The sequence below is a fragment of the Zalophus californianus genome, chromosome 1 (genome assembly GCF_009762305.2).
Source record: "Zalophus californianus isolate mZalCal1 chromosome 1, mZalCal1.pri.v2, whole genome shotgun sequence".
Classification (NCBI taxonomy): domain Eukaryota; kingdom Metazoa; phylum Chordata; class Mammalia; order Carnivora; family Otariidae; genus Zalophus; species Zalophus californianus.
Window position 1 is genome coordinate 95,546,780 of NC_045595.1, and position 17,426 is coordinate 95,564,205.

Genomic DNA, 17,426 nt, shown 5'->3' on the forward strand with positions numbered 1-17,426 from the left:
GCCCTTCCTGGATTTTCCTGGCACTCTTCAAGGTCCTGTCCCTTTGGAATGGGCTAATCTGGAAAGGAGAAAAAGCAAGTTCATGCTAGAAGCAGCCACTAGGATCTCCGGTCCTTCTGAAAGCCGAGTCTAGCTCCAGTAAATGGCAAAGGCTGTGTTCCTACAGCGCTGGCAGCTCTCAGTCACCTTGAAACCTCAGCTGGGAGGAGTTTCAGGGATACCAACTGCTGGGGAAAGAGCTGATGTAAATGGTCAGTGGAGCCCGTTCCTCTTCTGTGGAAACTTGGAAGGAATCTGGACATGGATCGGAGAGAGGAGTTTATAAAGGAGCACCAGACCGGCTGTGGAATGGAAAGTGAGAAACTGGAGGGGTCATGGGGAGGTCTAAATTCAGCCTCAGTCGGGCACGGGCTGCTGTGGGTCTGATCCATCCTTCTCTGGGCCTCAGTTTCCCCATCCATGAAACAGTGGGCACTGGACTTGTTTACTGATTTTTGAAGCAGCAGAGAAAATTACAGACTTTTCAAACACTCTAGCAGCATAACATTGGTATAATGAAATGATATCCAGACATTGATGCATGTATTCATGAACTGTCCATGGTTAAGAACTAGGACTTTAAAGCCCGACACCTTAGATTCAAATCCTGGCTCTGCCAATTCAACAGCTGTGTGACCTCAACTTTAAAATGAGCATATTGAGAGTCCTTCTCTCATAGGATTATTTTATAATTGAATGAGCTTATAAGTATAAAGTACTTAGATCAGTGCTCGGAACAGAGTGTGATAGGTGTTAACTACCATCCATCCATCCACCCACCCATCTACCCATCCACCTACCCACCTACTTATCCACTAACCCATTCATTGACACATCTATTCAACACTTAGGGAGTATTTTTAAAGTCAATAAAACTGTGTTTAAAAATTATTCAATAACATACTTTTCACTACTTTGGGCTGGTCCCATTGCTCACAACATACGTGGAGTTGGACTATTTTGCATCTGTAAGGTTCTACTCCAGTATCTTATTTATTCAACCATTGTAAGATAGCAAGAAACCAGCTTTTGACCTTTTAAACTAATGGATGATTTTTATGTGCTCTTCCTATGGGGGAGGTTAAACAATGGGCATTTAATTGTAGGGTCTCCTGAGGCCTGGAGCACACCCTCCTCCCAAAGAGCAGAAGATACCCCCTTCCTCTCTCAGTGGATTTTTGTGCGGGCAGTTTCCACACAATGGCTTCAATATTAGACACTGTTTGATTTATTAACAGTGACAGGAATATAATTCACCGTGAGCTCTTGCCTACAGGGGACAAGTGCTCACACCTTCCCATCCCCCAAATCAAAGGCATGTCTGTGGGGTAATGACTTCTGGCAACACATGCCTTAGACTCCCACTCTGGGCAGTCCTCAGAGACCATTACATATCTCTTTCAGATCCATTCACATCACTGCTACAAACTCTTCACATTGGGTACTGACTGTCCAAGTCCAAGTACGTAAGTCTGAGGTGTTGAATAAAGGCTGCCGATTTGATTCGTCTTAACCACGATGTAGTGACATACATCAGATATCCGTGGGCATTTTGGGGGGCAGTGTGCTTTCTTGGAATAGCCACAGGCTTTAAAAGCAGAGATTTACATGGAAAGTGAGGGAAGTGCCACCGGGACCTTTTCCTTTGGATGTCCAGCTGCCCTAACTCTTTATATCAAGAACACCCAGCCCTGAGGTCAGTCAGCCCTGGGTTCCAGTTTCAGAGCTGCTGGAAGCCTGGGAGAGTTCTAGCAGCCAGGCTGGCTTCCTCTGTTATATAATGGGGATGACCTCCTGTGGAAGTTCTGGAAACTGAGTGACAGACTGAATGCAATGTGAATTTGTGGCCATGAAAACACACTCAGGAGTGTGAGACTTCTGGGTGAACAGGACACCAGAGCTGAAGCCAGGTATTAAAGGGCGGCGCCCAGATTAACCAGACAAGGCCACCGTGGAACAGATCAGTGCAAGATGGAATCGGTGTGTGTGTGGGGCGGGCGGGGGGGGGGGTGCTTGCTCTGGTTGTGTGGAAAGGGAATCCTCGGAAGGCTGCTGAGCCGTGCTCAGCCTCATCAGTCAAGGGCAGGGACCACCTGCACAAAAGACACACACTGTTGGGCTGTTAGAGGGCCAACCGAGGCATCATCCATCCCAAAGTGTCACACCCAAGCAGCCCAGAACTGGGCTGTCTGCATGACTGGGTCAGTCCAAGGAGGACCACAAATCACGGGAGTGATGGGCAAAGCAGGGCTCTGGCTGCCAGAACATGCTGAGCTCAGCCCGTAATCTGTAGTCCCGGGGAGACGAGTGAGCAACAAAATACACAGCACACAAAAAGGTCCTTTACAAATACGTCACTGTAACATACAAGCCACCTGGTCAGAAGCCAGATTTATGCTGAGGAAGAACTCCGCTGTCTTCTTAATTGCTCTAGTGTTGTTATTTTTTTCTCCGATTACAAACGTGAAATCTGTGTCAATTATAAAATGTATGGAAAATACATATTTAAGGTAGAACACAATTCTGCTTTCTACAAAAACTCAATATTTTCATGTGTTTTTTGTTTTCTATTTAGACATGCAAAAGATGTGCAAGTATATTTACATTTTTTTATATACTTGACATTATATACACAGGCTCATATCCTGATTTTCTTCTTCTTACCTCATAAGCCTTTCTCCAAAAACCTTTTGTCTCAATTATTCATACTATGTATACAGAATAATTTACTTAAACATTCCCTTATACTTTAAACATGGAGGTTGCTTTTATTTTCTGCTTAAAAACTGCTGTGATAAGCATCTTTATACATAAATCTTTGTCCCAATTTCTAATTATTTCCACAGTCTGATTCCTAGAAGGGGAATATTTCAAGCAAAGGACATGAGCATTTTTAAAGCCCCTAATATATTTTGGTAAATTGAAAAGCCCACTTTTCATTCAACATAAACTCTCTATTTTAACAGCTACTTTAGGGGAGAACAAGATGAGCAGGACTCAGGGTCTGAGTAGCAAGAAAGGGGATAAAGAACAAACTCCCAACATTATAGGGCCAAGCAGAGTAGCCCCGAGAAAAATAAATTTGAAAAGAATGTGGGTGAGCTTTGGCCAAGGGAGGGGAAGAGCCCATCTCCGTGAAAGCAGCTGGGACCAGTTTCACAGGAACATGGGTCCAACTTGGGCCCTAACAGGACAGATAGGTTTTCAAAAGGGGAGTCGAAGGGAAGGGGGGTGGGGAGGGGACATCCAGGCAAAGAGCTGAGGCAGGGATTCTGGAAGCAGGTGCAGAGAGGGGAAGTATGAGAGGCTGGAAGCCTGTGTGTGCCATCCCGCCCGCATCACTAGAGGCTCCCTGCCTGTCACTGGAAGCTCCAGCATTCCCCAGCAGCAAGGAATGCCCAGCACCTATGCTGTTTCCTGCCTTTGTGCCTTGCCCAGCTGCCCCTCTGCCCAGAAATTGCCCCTAATCCCAGATAAGGTACTCTGATCCTATGAGCCTTGGTACTAGTGTCTCCTCCTCCAGGAAGCCTTCCTAATCCATGCCTGGACTCCCCACCATTCACAGCCTGTCTCTAGCCTTGGGGCGGGGGGGGGGGGGGGCAGGCTATCTTTGTTTTCCACCTGAGTCCAGAGCCCGGCCTGGGGAGGTGATCATCAGTGTCTCTTTAACTCTGTAGTAGTTGCTGAGCCAGAGATGCTCCAGAAAGAAGGCAGAGGCTGAGAATGAAGGCTGCCTGTGCTCATGACTGGGAGACGGGGGGAGAGAGGCAGACAGACCAGAGGAATACAGTGAACATTGTAAAGCTGATTATACAGGAGATGCTGTAACTCTTCCTTTCTTAGATTCCTACTCTAGTGCAGTTCCCCCAACTGGCTAGAAAGCAAATCCCAGCGTGCCTGTTAAATATCCAGATTCCCAGGCCCCATTCCGAACACTTAGAAGGTGTGGGGTGTGGCCTGGGAATTATACAGCTCACAGGTGATTCTGACATGAGTGATCCTTTGACCAGCATTTGGGGACTGCTGCATGAAACCTTTAGGGCCTGGTGGCATTTTCGAGTTCTTTTAGAAGAGCGTCTATGTTCTGGGGGGGTGGGATACTGTGTTCTAGGGGGCACCAATATGTGTTGAAAAGGGTCCCATGATTAAAAAGTGATAATGGCCACAAGCTAGTTCCCTTTCTTGGAGAGTCACAATGCACATGATCATAGTAAAGGCTCTGAAAAGTCCTGCAGGAAAGAAACCATTTTAGGTTGGTTTACCTGTGACATTCCTGAGCCCTTCTGATCTGGAACTGGTATCCCACCACCCACAGTTGGGAGACCGGCAGTAGGAAACCCCACAGATGGGCCTGCTGGATTTCAGCCCGGCGGGACCGGTGATTCTCAGACCATGTCACATCCTGCCTTTGCATCACCAGGGGCTCTGGTTTATTAGCATGAGGGGCCTATGCACTTGACCCCTAGTACCTGGGCTGCCATTAGAGAGGGAAGATACTTCGAAGCAACAACTTGTAAGATTCTACCAATACCAGGAGTTGACAACAGGGTAGAAACCCAGGGTTACAAATTGAAAGGACAGTCCATATGGACTGAAATTCCCCTAAAAAGAGGTTTTTGTTTGAGGGTCAGAGTGGCATATTTGTACTCAGAAAGGGCTCAGGCTTTTAAAAGCACCCAGCATCACCCACCGGTTTATCCCGGTGTAGCCCTGACTGTAATCCCCGTCACAAGCACAAGTCACAAGAGTAGGTAAACCCCTTTGGAGCAGAAAATCCTAAATTAGCAACCCGATTTACAAGGGATGGTGGCGGATTGTTGAATTTGACCTTTCAACCTGGGAAGTGCCACCACCCCCAGGCAGGCCTCAGAATCCTTATCCGTGCTTGGGAGTGGGTCCCGTGAATCCTTGACCTCTCCCCCTCCCAGGGACAAGAGGGTCCGCACCCACCTGTGGGGGCCACGGAGCGAGCCCTGCCGTGGTCCTGGCCTTCCGTCTGGGGCAGAGATCTGAGCAGTTCACTGTGATGATGCCTGCATTGCAAACACACGGGCTCAGGGTGTGTCCGTCCCCCCAAAGCCACCCGGGGGTCTCAGTTTTCAACTCTCCACCTGCTTTTGTCCGTTTTAGGTAAGTAGCTTGTTCCACACATGTTTGTGGGGGGCCTATACTATGTGCTGGGGGCTGGGATGGAAAGCGGATGTGATAGGGTCCTCTTGGCCATCCACTGCCTTCCGTGAGCCCGGATGGGAGGGGTAAATGAGCATGGTTTTACTTTTTTAACATTGTCTTTTAATACCTCACTTAAAAAAAAGTTGAGTAGAGATTAAGGACATGGGCTATGAGAATCAGACAGACCTGAGTTCAAAATAAAACCTTTCTTTTGTAAAGCCAGGATAATGCCTACCTTAGGTAAGTAAGTTACTACACAGGGCGTGGCCCACAGCTCACTAGTATTTCAGGACTCCACGGAGTGCGAACCAAGAGTCTGGGCTGAATCCTCGCTCCCCCACAGGCCAGCTGGGTGACCCTGGCGGGGGGGGGGGGCGGTCAACAGGTCTCTGTGCAGATGACTCAGCACCTGCGTCATGAGGAAGAGTGATCATGCGTGCCTCTCAGAGTGGTCACGAGGACTGAAGGAGCTATGTATGCAAAGTGCACTGAACAGTGGGCAGGACGGAGTAAGTCTCATTTGGTGTTAGCATTTCAGATCTGGTTAGACTTACACCATCTCCGCCTAGCTCCTTTAGCAATCAGTGTGCAAATCAAGACATACCTGATCCAACACAGGTAGTCCCGTCTTGTATCAGTGCAATCTTCCACCTTCCACCTACTGAATTGTACATCTACGAGGGCTGTGTTTGGGAGGAGGCAGTGCCTGGTAGGAAAAGCAGGTGCTTTGCAGCTAGACTCGGTGGGTTATGAGTTTAGGTTTTCTTGGCTGTATGACCTTGGAAGAGTCACTGACACTCTCAGAGCTTCACTGACCTCATCTGTTTATTGGTCATCGTGGAAGCTAATGCCGACCTCCCTGCCGAGCATCACCAGACCAGCAAAGCGCTTCTACCCTGCCAAATGCTGTGGCCCAGTGCTGATTATCACTGGGCGAAGGCAGAGTGTAAAGGTTAAGCTTTAGAATTAGACTGCGTGGTTGGAATTCTGCTTCCAGCTAGTAGCTGTGGAATCCTGGTGGGCTCCTTAAGCAATCTGCCTCCAATTTCCTCATCTGTAGAATGGGGGATGACGACTGCACCCACCCCTTAAGCGCTGAGGATTCATGGAAAGGCCTCACACTGGCCCATCCACAGAAAGGGCCCAATCAACATTAGCTGTTCTTCTGTGAACTGTGAGCTCATTTAATTCATCCTTATATGCTTAGCCCTCAGGAACTGCTTACCTTAAGTCAGCTGAATTCAGGAACAATGGAAGGAGTGGATGGATAAATACATTTAAAGTCTGGTCCAAAGTCCTTCCCGATGATCTCAGAGACTCAGTAGAGTCTTCTTAGGACCTAGCTGGACTCTGTGTTTCCATTATTGTCTGCTTTGGTTTTGGTAAGCTTCAAGTCTGAGGATTCGCTCCTGAGTTAGTCTGGAATCTCGCATCAGACTTAAGTAGGTGTTGAGTCTCACCTCTTATTTTCTAACTGTAGGACTCTGCGGATGTTACTGATCCTCTCAGAGCCTCCATTTCCCCATCTGTAAAATGGGACTAAACCCACCTACTTCTCAGAATTGCTGAGGTAACTAGATGTTACCTACCTAAAAAAGCCTGGCACAAACAGGTGATCAGTAAAGGTGGTGACTGTCATTTTATTTTACTTACCTTGAAGCTCCTACTTCAAGTTGACCCTACTTTGAATATTAGGTGGCTCTCTGAACTCTGATGTGTGAATAATTATTTTCCTCACTGACCTCCACTCGGCCTCTGTGGGGCAGTGGCCATGGCTTCCTCTTGTTGTCTGCCTGAGTGGCGCCCCAGTGTGCCTAGCCCTGGGCCTGAGGGCTGACCCTGGGAATGAGTTCTCTTGCCCTCTGCAGGCCCGCAAGTCTCCAGGGATGCCTGGTTAAAGGGTCACTGTGGCAGGTACAAAGCCCCACTGTGCCCCCCCCCCCGCCCCCCCATAGATCACTGGTTTGAAAGGGACCATAAACATATTTGTTTTGTGACTTTGATGAACTTAGCCTCTCCGAACCCGTTTCTTCATCTGTAAAAGGAGGACAGCCTAAGATCATGCTTGCAAAGGGGTACGTGAGACGACAATAGTGATGGTGATGATGATGGACCACATCAAATGGCGTTGTGACTAATGACCTCCCCCCACAGCGTGGGGAGAAGGTGAGCAAAATAAGTTATCAAACGTCCTAAAAGCATGAAAGCTGGCCTAGATTAAAAAAAAAAAATTAAGAGTAAAAATAAGCAACCTCATAAGGAGAAAAAGAATCCTCAATGAACCCTACTGTGAATTTACTTCATAGTGACATTTGTCATAGTGACACTGTTGGTCTCTATCAGGAAGATATTAAATGGAGCAAAGGGTGGGGTGGATTACTCCCATGCTTCTAAAATCACCTAACTTTACAATTATCAGATTTTCAATCTTAAATGCTTTTGGCAATTTTAGGAAAACATTAGCGATCAAATTTTCTAATTTTTTCTAAATATTGAAAAAATGGAATCACTTATCCAGCAAAACTGTGTTGTCTATTTGTATCAGTGGATTTTCAACCTTGGCTGCACAAAATAAATCATTTGGAAACCTTTAAAAAAAATACCCATGCCTAGACCCCACCCGTAAATCATAATCTCTGAGGGCAGGTGGCAGGGGTGGCGGGGGAGGGAGATGAGCATTTTAAAAAAGCTTTCCATGTGATTCCTACAGCCAGGACCCACTGGTTTGGATGGATCTTGGTACTAATCATAAACCTGATTCACATACTTTGTGACTGAGGCTGTGGCCTCAGTCCTGGCCATGCATTAGAATCACCAGGAGGCTCTTAAAAATTCTGATGCCCCACTCCAGACCAACGACATCCCAGTCTCTGGGATGAGACTCAGGCTTCGGTACTTTTGAAAGCTCCCTAGGTGATTCAGGGTGCAGCCAGGGATGAGAAGCACTGAACTTCTCACTGAACTCCTCAGAGAGGAAAAAAAGAAAGTGTTCAGTAAAATCTTAGCTCACACCTTCATCTTGCAACAGAAGCAGTGACAATATTATGTAGTTCAGTGGTCAGTTCCTTTTTATCCAGGAATGGCTTATCTGTTTTGAGGATAAATTATGGGCCAGTGTTAGGGATGCAGGGAAGGTAGCTAAGATTATGAAGCCCCTACCATAAACCAGGTATTTTGCTCACATCACCCCATTTAATTCAGGCAGTACCCCAGAGAAGTAGGTGGCATCATCCTCATTTTATTAGGTGAGGAATTGACGCTCAGAGAGGCTAACTCACTTACATCAAGTCAATGAGCTAGTAAACTGGGCTACAAAATCTGGGCCCTAGGCCACACTGCCTCTCACAGGGTGGAGGAGGAAAGCGTCTTTGTGACTACATGTTAAAGCTAAATGATTTGCTGGATTTGTGTGTCTTCCCCTCTGCTCTCCTTGATCGATGAGAGCTGGCTATATTGCTTGCTCTGAAGGGATGATCTAGGTGTAAATTTATTCTTATGTTAAAAAAAAGTGCATGGATTCTAACAATCATTTCATATTCGCTGCTCTTAATTTGGCGAGAGGCTCTGAAGTAGCACTGAATTGCTGAATGCTTCTAGGTGGTTCCTTCCCAAGAAAAGGGCAAATAATCAGAGCCAAGATATGTAACTAAATGTTTACCTTTACTACGAGAAAAAGGTAAACAGTTTTCAACCAAGTGACTGTGAAGATGAGTAAAAAATGAAAACCTAAATCGATGTATGATGAACAGGACTGCCAATTATTGGACCTTGTCCCTTGGGCTTCCTGTGCCCTGACAATCCTACTGCTTCCAAATAGATAAAAGACACAAGCCCGCAGTTTGCAATCCCTTCAGTGGAGCGACTTAGTGACAGGCAGCCCCACCTCCCCGTCCCCTCTGACCTCCAGGCTGGGCGGGGCTTCCCGCTTCTCCAGCAAACTCCCAGGACACTTTCCCAGACACAAGTCAGTGACCCACTGCCCCAGCATGCAGGGCTCCCAGGGCTTTTAAAAAAAGCGCCAATTACTTCTGCTGGGTGCTAACAGCAGTTCCAAAAGAAAAAGATCCTGAGCAACTTTCTAGATGTATAGCCTTTTTTTTTTTTTCAATTTTACATAAAAGTTGAGATTTATAGAGCCCAGGATTTATACAGTTAGAAAAGATGGCTTATGATCTAGATGCAGTTTGCAACCTAGTCAATGACGACAATGATAGAGGGTCCCACTTAGTGAACGTCTTAGGAGTTCTGGGACAGGAAAGTTCTTTACATTTAAAAAGTCCTTATTAGGTTTTATTGTCCCCATTTTGCAAGTGAGAAATGTGTCTCAGAGAAGTAAGCGCCTAGTCTCACAGCTACTAGGTGGTTGCCCTGGCGCCCGAGGAGACAGCCCTCTGAAACAAGATGGGCGTTTCCAGAATGTGCTTCCCGACGGGCAGTGGGTTGTGATTGTTTTCACTCAGGCCCTCTTTGAGAGTAGGTCTGTGGGTCTCTCTCCCTCTGAGAGGAAGCACTTCTGGGATTTGGGCTGAGAAAGACTGGCTGAAGCCCCACTTCATACCTGGTCCCTACTTTCACCCGCTGGGCTCTGCAGATGTGTCCCGTGACCCCTGGTCATCACACAAAAGCATGACCACTGTTACCTCAGCACCTTCACTGTCTCCATCCACTGCACCTGCTCACTCTCCCAGGGGTCCACCTGGACCCAGTCGGACGTCTGCAGGGCCAGCCGGGCCATGGCCACCCGGTGGTGGGCAGCCACGAGGTCTTGCTTCCTGTAGCCGTCATTGACAGGAGAGATGATACCCCCGATCACCTGGTACATTCCTAGGCAAGGGAGAGCAGTGGTGTGTGGTATGTGCCAGCGCTGAGTACCTGGCCGCCTGATTCCAGGCAGGTGCGAAACTCTCTGGGCCTCATCCTGAGTGGGATCAGACTCGGGCATTCTCTCCTGCTGGGCCAGCTCCCTCAGGCAAGGGTAAATGCTGCCCCAGGGGCCACGTGCTTCTCCAGTTGACCCCGAGTCATACTTCTCCTGAACGGAGCAAGGCTGTGAGGATGTGGCCAGACAAGGTGCCCAGATAGCAGTGTGGACAGTTAGGGTCAGAATATGGTGGAGGCACACCATGACCTCCTCCTGCATAGGACTTAACAGAGGCACTATCCTCCTCTAACCATGTATGGGACAACAGTGACGTGCAGTTTCTTATGCCCAAATAGGGGGTCTTGTGAATCAAAGTTGAGGGGATGGGATGGAGCATGGACCAGGTAGGTGGGAGGTGGGAAGGAGATGGGAAGTGGTGGGTCTAGGAGGAATGGGAAGGCCTACTTTGGGAAAGATGTGGGTTGGGCTGGTAAGTGATGCGGTATGGCTCAGGGACTGGAGAATGGAACACTTTAAGTTCAGAGCTATAGTGACACTGTGGAAGCTACAGAGAAACAACACATAAAGAGTCTGAACAGGACCCCAAAAGCCTTGGGTGGGGGCTCCAGCTCCATCACTCCCTAGTGCACCCTCAGCAATTACCAACCTATCTGGAAAAATAAAATATTTAGTCATTTGAACTTGAGTTTTCCTGTATGTGAAATGGGATCATACCTGCTTGGCAGGACCTTGTGCTAAGGAGAGCTATCAGGGAATCCTTATGTAGTGGGATGATATTTTATTTAGGATGTGATATATTTTTAAAAATTGTATTATAAATATAACATGCACATAAAAGAACCCAAAACACATATGGGTTGACAGAGTTATAAAGTATATCCTGCTTTCATCATCACCTAGCTTAAGATACAAGCACTTCGGGCACACCAGATGTTCCTACCACAAGCCTCACTTGGACTTTTATAATATTCTCTTTCCTTTATAGCTTTACCATGTATTTATGTAGCCTTAAAAAACATATTCATTTGCCTTCTGAAACTTTTATAAATGGAATCAGACTGAATATATTCTTTTGTTCAGCCTTTTTCACTTTACATAAATAAAATTCATGTAATCCAACCAGTTTTATTGCTGCATAACCTTCCATTGTAAGATTATATACTAAATAATTGATCTCTTTTACTGTTGATGGACTTGGTTTGAGTCTGGTTTGGGACAATTACAAACTGCGCTGCTATGGACATCCTTCCACAAGTCTCCTGTGCACACACACGCCGGCATGCATTTCTTAGGACACACATCCAAGAGTGGACCTGCTGAGTCATAGGGCAGGTGTGTCTGCACCTTTACTAGATAATGCCGGATCGTCTTCCAAAGTGGCTGTAGCTATTTACTCTCCAACCAGCCGTGTAGGAGAATTTTATTTGCTCCACGCCATGCCACACGAGGTTATGATCAGGGTCTTCCCAATCTGAGAGATGTGTAATTATATCTCATTGTTGTTTTAAAGTTCATTTTCCTGCTTACTAGTGAGGCTGAACATTTTTCATATATATTATTAAGCATTCAGGCTTAAATTTTTTGTGAAGTGCCTGTTCAAATCTTTTGCCCATATTTTGTGTTGTCTGCTTTTTTATCATTGATTCGTAGAGTTCCTTACATATTCTACATGCTAGCCTTTTGCTGGTTGGTTATATGAGTCATAAATACCCTCTTGTTTTATGGCTTGCCTTATTCTTTTTTTATGGAATCCTTTGAAAATGGAAAAAAAACAAGGAAAACGAAAGTTCTTAATTTTAATGTAGCTGGGTTGGGTTGTTAAGTTTTTTCCTTTAATGGCCAGTGCATTTTGTGTTATGAAGACATTTTCCTATATTATCTCATAAAAGGTTTATAGTTTTGTTTTTTCACATTTGGGTCTTTGTGCACGATGTGAATCCTATTAAGTTATTTTTCATTTGAATAGTCAATTATTCCAGCATTATCAGAAAGCCCCTGTCCACCCTGCTGCTATGCTCTGCCACCCTGCTGCTATGCTCTGCCACCCATGTGTCGAACATCAAGTGTTCATCTGTTTAAGGGGACTGCTTCTCTGCTGTTCCGTTCTTTGCCCTATTTGCCTGGCCCTGTGCAACATCACACTGTTTGGCTTAATATAGCTTTATTACACATCTTGGTATCTGGTTAAGCAAATCCTCCCATCTTCTTTAAGAGTGTCTTGGCAATTCTTGACTTTTTGTATTTTCCATATAAGTTTTATAACGAGCTTGTCAGATTCCACAAATGAAACACCTCTCCTTGCCCCTGCCTCACCCCCAAAACACCTGCTGAAATTCGGATAGGAATTGAATTTGTAATTTAATTTAGGGAGAACTCACGTCTTTACAATTTTTAGCCTTCCAATCCACAAACATGGTATATCTTTCCATTTGTTTAGATCTTCTTAAATATTCCTAAATAAAGTTTTACAGTTTTTCTTATAGAGAGCCTAAACATCTTTTCTAACTTATTCCCATTCCTCCTATAAATGGCATTTAAAAAATACTTTTTATTGTTTGTTGCTAATATATAGAGGTATGATTTAGGCATCCTGGATGCATATCTAGTAACCTTGCTAAACTCTTATTCTAGTATCTGTAGTCTTTTGAATTTTCTGTGTCCAAAACATACCATCTGAAAATACTGACAAATTTACTGTATTTTCAGTCCCTCTGCCTTTTGTTTGTTTTTCTCGTTGCACCACTGAAGACCTCTAGCATGATGCCGAATAGAGGTGGTGTTAGCGGGCCTCCTTGCCTTATTGCAACTATCAGAGGAAAAGCTTTTGAGTGTCACTATTATATACGATGTCTGCTGCAAGTTTTCTGTAGATATCCTTTTGCAGTTGTGGCAGAGACAATGCCATGTGTCCATTAAAACTTTTTCCCCCCTTTCTGGGCACACTGGTAGCTAATATATCTGTTCTTCTTGAAGTTAGGTTTATGTGATCTCACTGAGCTGTAGTCAACGGGATGTGGTGAAAGTGATGTACGGCCCATCTAGACTTGGCCATAAAGACTTGCTGACCCTCCTACTCTTCTATAGTGGGTCTGAAAGCTATAATTCAGGAAGCAAAGCCATGGGTGGGGCCTACTAGGATTCCTGAGACACAGCTGGGCAGGGAATTGCCCTGTGGCTCTTCAGGATCTACATGGGGATTTATCTGATGAGAGAGAAACGTTCTGTGATGTACTAAGCTCTTAAAATTGGGGGATTTGTTATGGTAGACTAACCTGGTCTATCCTGACAAATAGGTTCCTTTAAGACACATTCCCGGCTATTCCCCATTTAAGAGCTTTTGTCATAAAGGAATTTTATCAAACGTTTTCTCTGCCAAATCTTGAAATGATGGTGTGATTTTTATGTGATTTTTGACTACTTGTGGGTCAAGGCCCCTGACGAATCATTTGTTGGGGGGCTTCCCCGCGCATCAGATAGATATGCCCTCCTCCAGAGAAGCTTCATGTTTCTGTTTCCCAGGTCCCTGGAGTTATTAAAAGTCATGGATGACCTTAAATGAAGTTGTTGACTTAAGCTTCTTGGACTAATTCAGGCAAAGGGCTGCAAATCTGAGCAAAGGCTGATGTGAGGCCATTTCTTCCTATTGGTATCTCATTTGCCTTTTTCTTCTTCAGCTTGCCTTAGTACCAAGCCTTGGACTTGTTTCTTTGTTGGCTTGTATGGCCACTGATTCAAAGCTTCGGTGAGCCGCACTGGCAAGTGCCCACAGGGCCATCAGCGGCTCTGATGTTCTAATAGCCTGCTTACTTACCGCCCTGGTTATAGGTGTTTGTCTCTCAGCTGGTCTGAGACATCCCCACTTTTTGGCTTTAACAGTGAGATCTGAAAAATGTTCTACCTACCATTTATTTTTGTTTTTAGTGGGAGAGTTGATCCAAAGAAGGCAGCCTGACACCACCCCCCTCCCCAACATACACACACCTGCCCAGAAGCTGAGAGTTCTCTGATGCCTTTTTCCAGTCCTGGTAAACCTGGCTGCCTTGGGCCCCTCCTTCCTGGAGGTGGAGGCATCCACTGTACCAGGGGGATGACAGAACTAGCTGAGACTAAGGAAAGGACATTCATCTTTCAACTTCCAGAAACTGGTTCCTAAAACTCATTTCAGAGGAATACTGGTGAAGGTTAGAATCAGGGTTTGTTCAGAAAGATTTATCTAAGTTTTAAAAGTCACCCTAAAAAATACCAAGAATCAGAGTCTAGGGAATGAGAGCACACAGTTTTACTAAAATCCACAGAGTAGTAAGGAGAGAATATGAAAATGGAAAGGAAAAGCCCCTTCTGGGAGCTGGGCTGGGGTGAGTGGAGGAATCAGCAGCAGGCATAAGGAGGACCCTGGTAGGAAAGTTTTGTGGTGACCAAGCATTTAGACCCAAATCGAGACCTGCTCCCTACACCCTCTTACCCTTTGGAGACAAAGCCTTGTGTTGTGTTGGGTGAGGGAGGGCATAGTTAAGAGGCTTTGTTAGTTTTGGGAACCGCAGAGCAGGCGGCTGGTGTTTTGCTTCCCACTTGGAGTTCTAGGAGGAGACCATCTTGCCCTGTGCCGGTAGAGCATCAGTGCAGTAGAAACGGCAGTGCGGCATGCACGGGCAGAGAGGCCTTCAGGAAACATCCCCTCCCCTGCCTTCAGCGGGGCATGGCAGACATCCATAGAAATCCCCAAGGCTCCGTGAGAGGAGGAGTGAAAGATGCTGAGGATGAACAGTCAGCTGGGCTACTTTGGGGATGGGTTGGGGTGGTGGTCGGTAGGGGGTACAGGGTGTGCAGGGCAAAGCCAAGGACCGTGGTGGTGTTAGAACCAGGGAGAGCCCAGGCATGGGCCCAGACAGCAGTGGTGGTGCCTTAGCCAGGAGAGGCTGGGGGCACTTCGGTAGTGGAGGCAGAGAGGATAGAGGCCAGGGCCCAAGACCCAGGGTACGTCTCTCAGCTGGAGGGCATTCAGGGCCAGATGCCCCCTTTCAGATGCTAGGATAACAGACCACTTATGATTCTTAATTCACTTTTGGGGAAGTAGGCAGCAAAAGATTAACTTGATTACAAACTGACCTGTAACAGAATGAGTTTAAAATCAGAAGATAGTTACCTTGAAGTGGCAAATTTTTTCACCATTCATGGAAATGGTGGCCTAAGAGCAAGGTGAGTGTTATAGAAAGCAAAGTAAATTCTAGTTCTGTATATCTGAGTCCCATATTATGCACGGGATGTGATCCTTTTCTTTTCCATTTTAAAAAGGGAGGCTAACTTCTGTGGAGTGCCCACTTTCTTGGGCAATTGACATACATTTAACTTGCATATTAATCTCTGGAGGGACAGGGTGGGGCACCAGGCAGCCCTCCAGGCAGCTCTGCTGGGCACCCTGGAGACTCAAGTGTCGCCTTTGATGGTTTGGCTCATCTTGACAGGGCAGGTGGTACAAGGAGAAATCAATGCTTTGTTCTAGCACCCAGGAGAGGAGAGTCCATAAAAACAACAATTTGGGCTAAAACTCCTTCTTGCCCTCCAAATGGTCATGCGCTCAAGCCTCTTCCCTTTCCCACAATCCCTGTGTTAACCCTCACACGCCCCCCTTTCTCCCTAGGTAGATGCAGGTCCTTCTCCGATGGCCCCACTGCTGCCCAGACACACCTCCATTACAGCATTTATACAGTAAAGATCTGTTTGTCTTTCCCATGAGACTGATAGCTCTCGAAGGACATGAACCTGATTTTTAATTCTGAGTAACATGACCAGCACGTCTCTTAGTACAAGGCTCTACTGTCCTTGCTTTGGGGTTACCATAGCAATAGATGGCTGTGATTTTAACATAGTGGACAGAATTCCTTGTTTATTTCCACCCCTGTTCTAATAAAATGGCAATGAAGGAATAAAATACATACGCAATCACAAGGGCAAAAAGAGTGGGAAAGAGACAACAATGGATGGGAAAGGTCAACATAATTTTGGAAGCTGGAGAGCTGATGCACAACGGTTAACAAGCAGAGTCTGCAGGCAGCCAAGGAGGTAAGAGGCAAGGTGCCTTGCGTGGCAGAAGCATGGAGTGGGTCAGGAACAGGAGAACGGGGTGCCAGAGGGCCCGAACACAGGAGGACCAGTTCAGTTTGCCTAAGGAGCCCTGAGATCCAATCGCTGACCTATTTTCCCATCCTGGCTAGATGTCTGCTTTCTGCCAAGGTTGGACCAGAGAGACCCTTGCCTCCCAGATACAGGCACAGGGCGGAGGGGGCAGAAATACCATCCTTACGACAGGAAGATAAAGTTCAGCTTCCAGAAGAGCAGTCCCACCCAGGAGAAGACACCTACAGATCCTCACATTTACGGGTCTTGGACCCAGAGCCTGATCATATGGCCACAACGCCCGCCAGCTTCACCCATATACTCAGAGCTTCCTGCCAGCATTTAGGGCCTGATTTGCGAATATGAGCGGATAGTCTAAGAGACAAATTTTAGAAAAGTGCTGACTATGAAAGAGAGACCCAAACCATCACCAGGAGGACAGGAACTTGGGAGGACACAAAGGCAATCGATGCAGAGAGCAAAAGGAAATTTCAAAAAAGTCCAAATAGTATTGTCAAGAGGATAAGAGAGGATAGGCCATCCATAAGTGGGATGCTCTCAAAGGGGCAGTCAGAAAACGGGAAGAAACTTTTAGAAATTGAAAAATATCCACTCATTCAACAATAGTCACCCACTGCCCGTTCATGTCGGGCACTGTGCTAGGTGCTGGGGACATACAGGGCGACGAAGCAGGCCAATTCCTGTCCTTGTGGAACATTCTGGTGGGTGATGGCAGCAATAAAGTCAGTGGAAGAATTGGAAGATGACTTTGAGGAAATTATACGCCAATAAGATGCAATTAGAGGACTGACCCTGGAGGTCCAACATCTAGGTAACAGAACTCTCCGGAAGAGAACAGAGGGAGGAAAACATCAAAGAAATAATATATTTTCCCAGACTAGAAGGGCATAAGTTTTCAGCACTGAATACCCTCTGAGTGCTCAGCACTTTGAAGGAAAGAAAGTGCACACACTGGCAGACCGTCAGAAAACTTCAGACCATCAGATTTAATGAGAAGATTCCAAAAATTTCCAGAGAGAGAACCAGAGGTCAAACACAGGACTGGGATGCAGGACAGACCTGGGTTTCTCAACAGCAATTCTGGGATCCAGAAGGCAGCGGGGCAAAGCCTTCAAAATGTGAAAGGAAAATTCTTTCCAACCTCAAATTCTCTATTCAGCCAAACAACCAAACAGTTAGAACAGGGGTCAGCAAGCTT

At 46.2% G+C, this 17,426-nt stretch overlaps 1 protein-coding gene across 3 annotated transcripts in view; it reads right to left on the reverse strand.

The window, feature by feature from the left end:
• The window catches only part of NMNAT3 (nicotinamide nucleotide adenylyltransferase 3), a 121,183-nt gene that overhangs the window by 2,046 nt on the left and 101,711 nt on the right, over nucleotides 1–17,426 (reverse strand). For 2 of the 3 annotated variants that reach the window (XM_027584236.2, XM_027584237.1), the window contains exons 3-4: nucleotides 9,852–10,035; nucleotides 4,990–5,072 (exon numbers count right to left, since the gene is read on the reverse strand). The exons of the other annotated variant lie outside the window; for it this stretch is intronic. In XM_027584236.2, coding sequence (XP_027440037.1) covers nucleotides 4,990–5,072; nucleotides 9,852–10,035 — 267 coding nt within the window. The remainder of the gene's footprint in view (nucleotides 1–4,989; nucleotides 5,073–9,851; nucleotides 10,036–17,426) is intronic. 3 annotated transcript variants of the gene reach the window in all.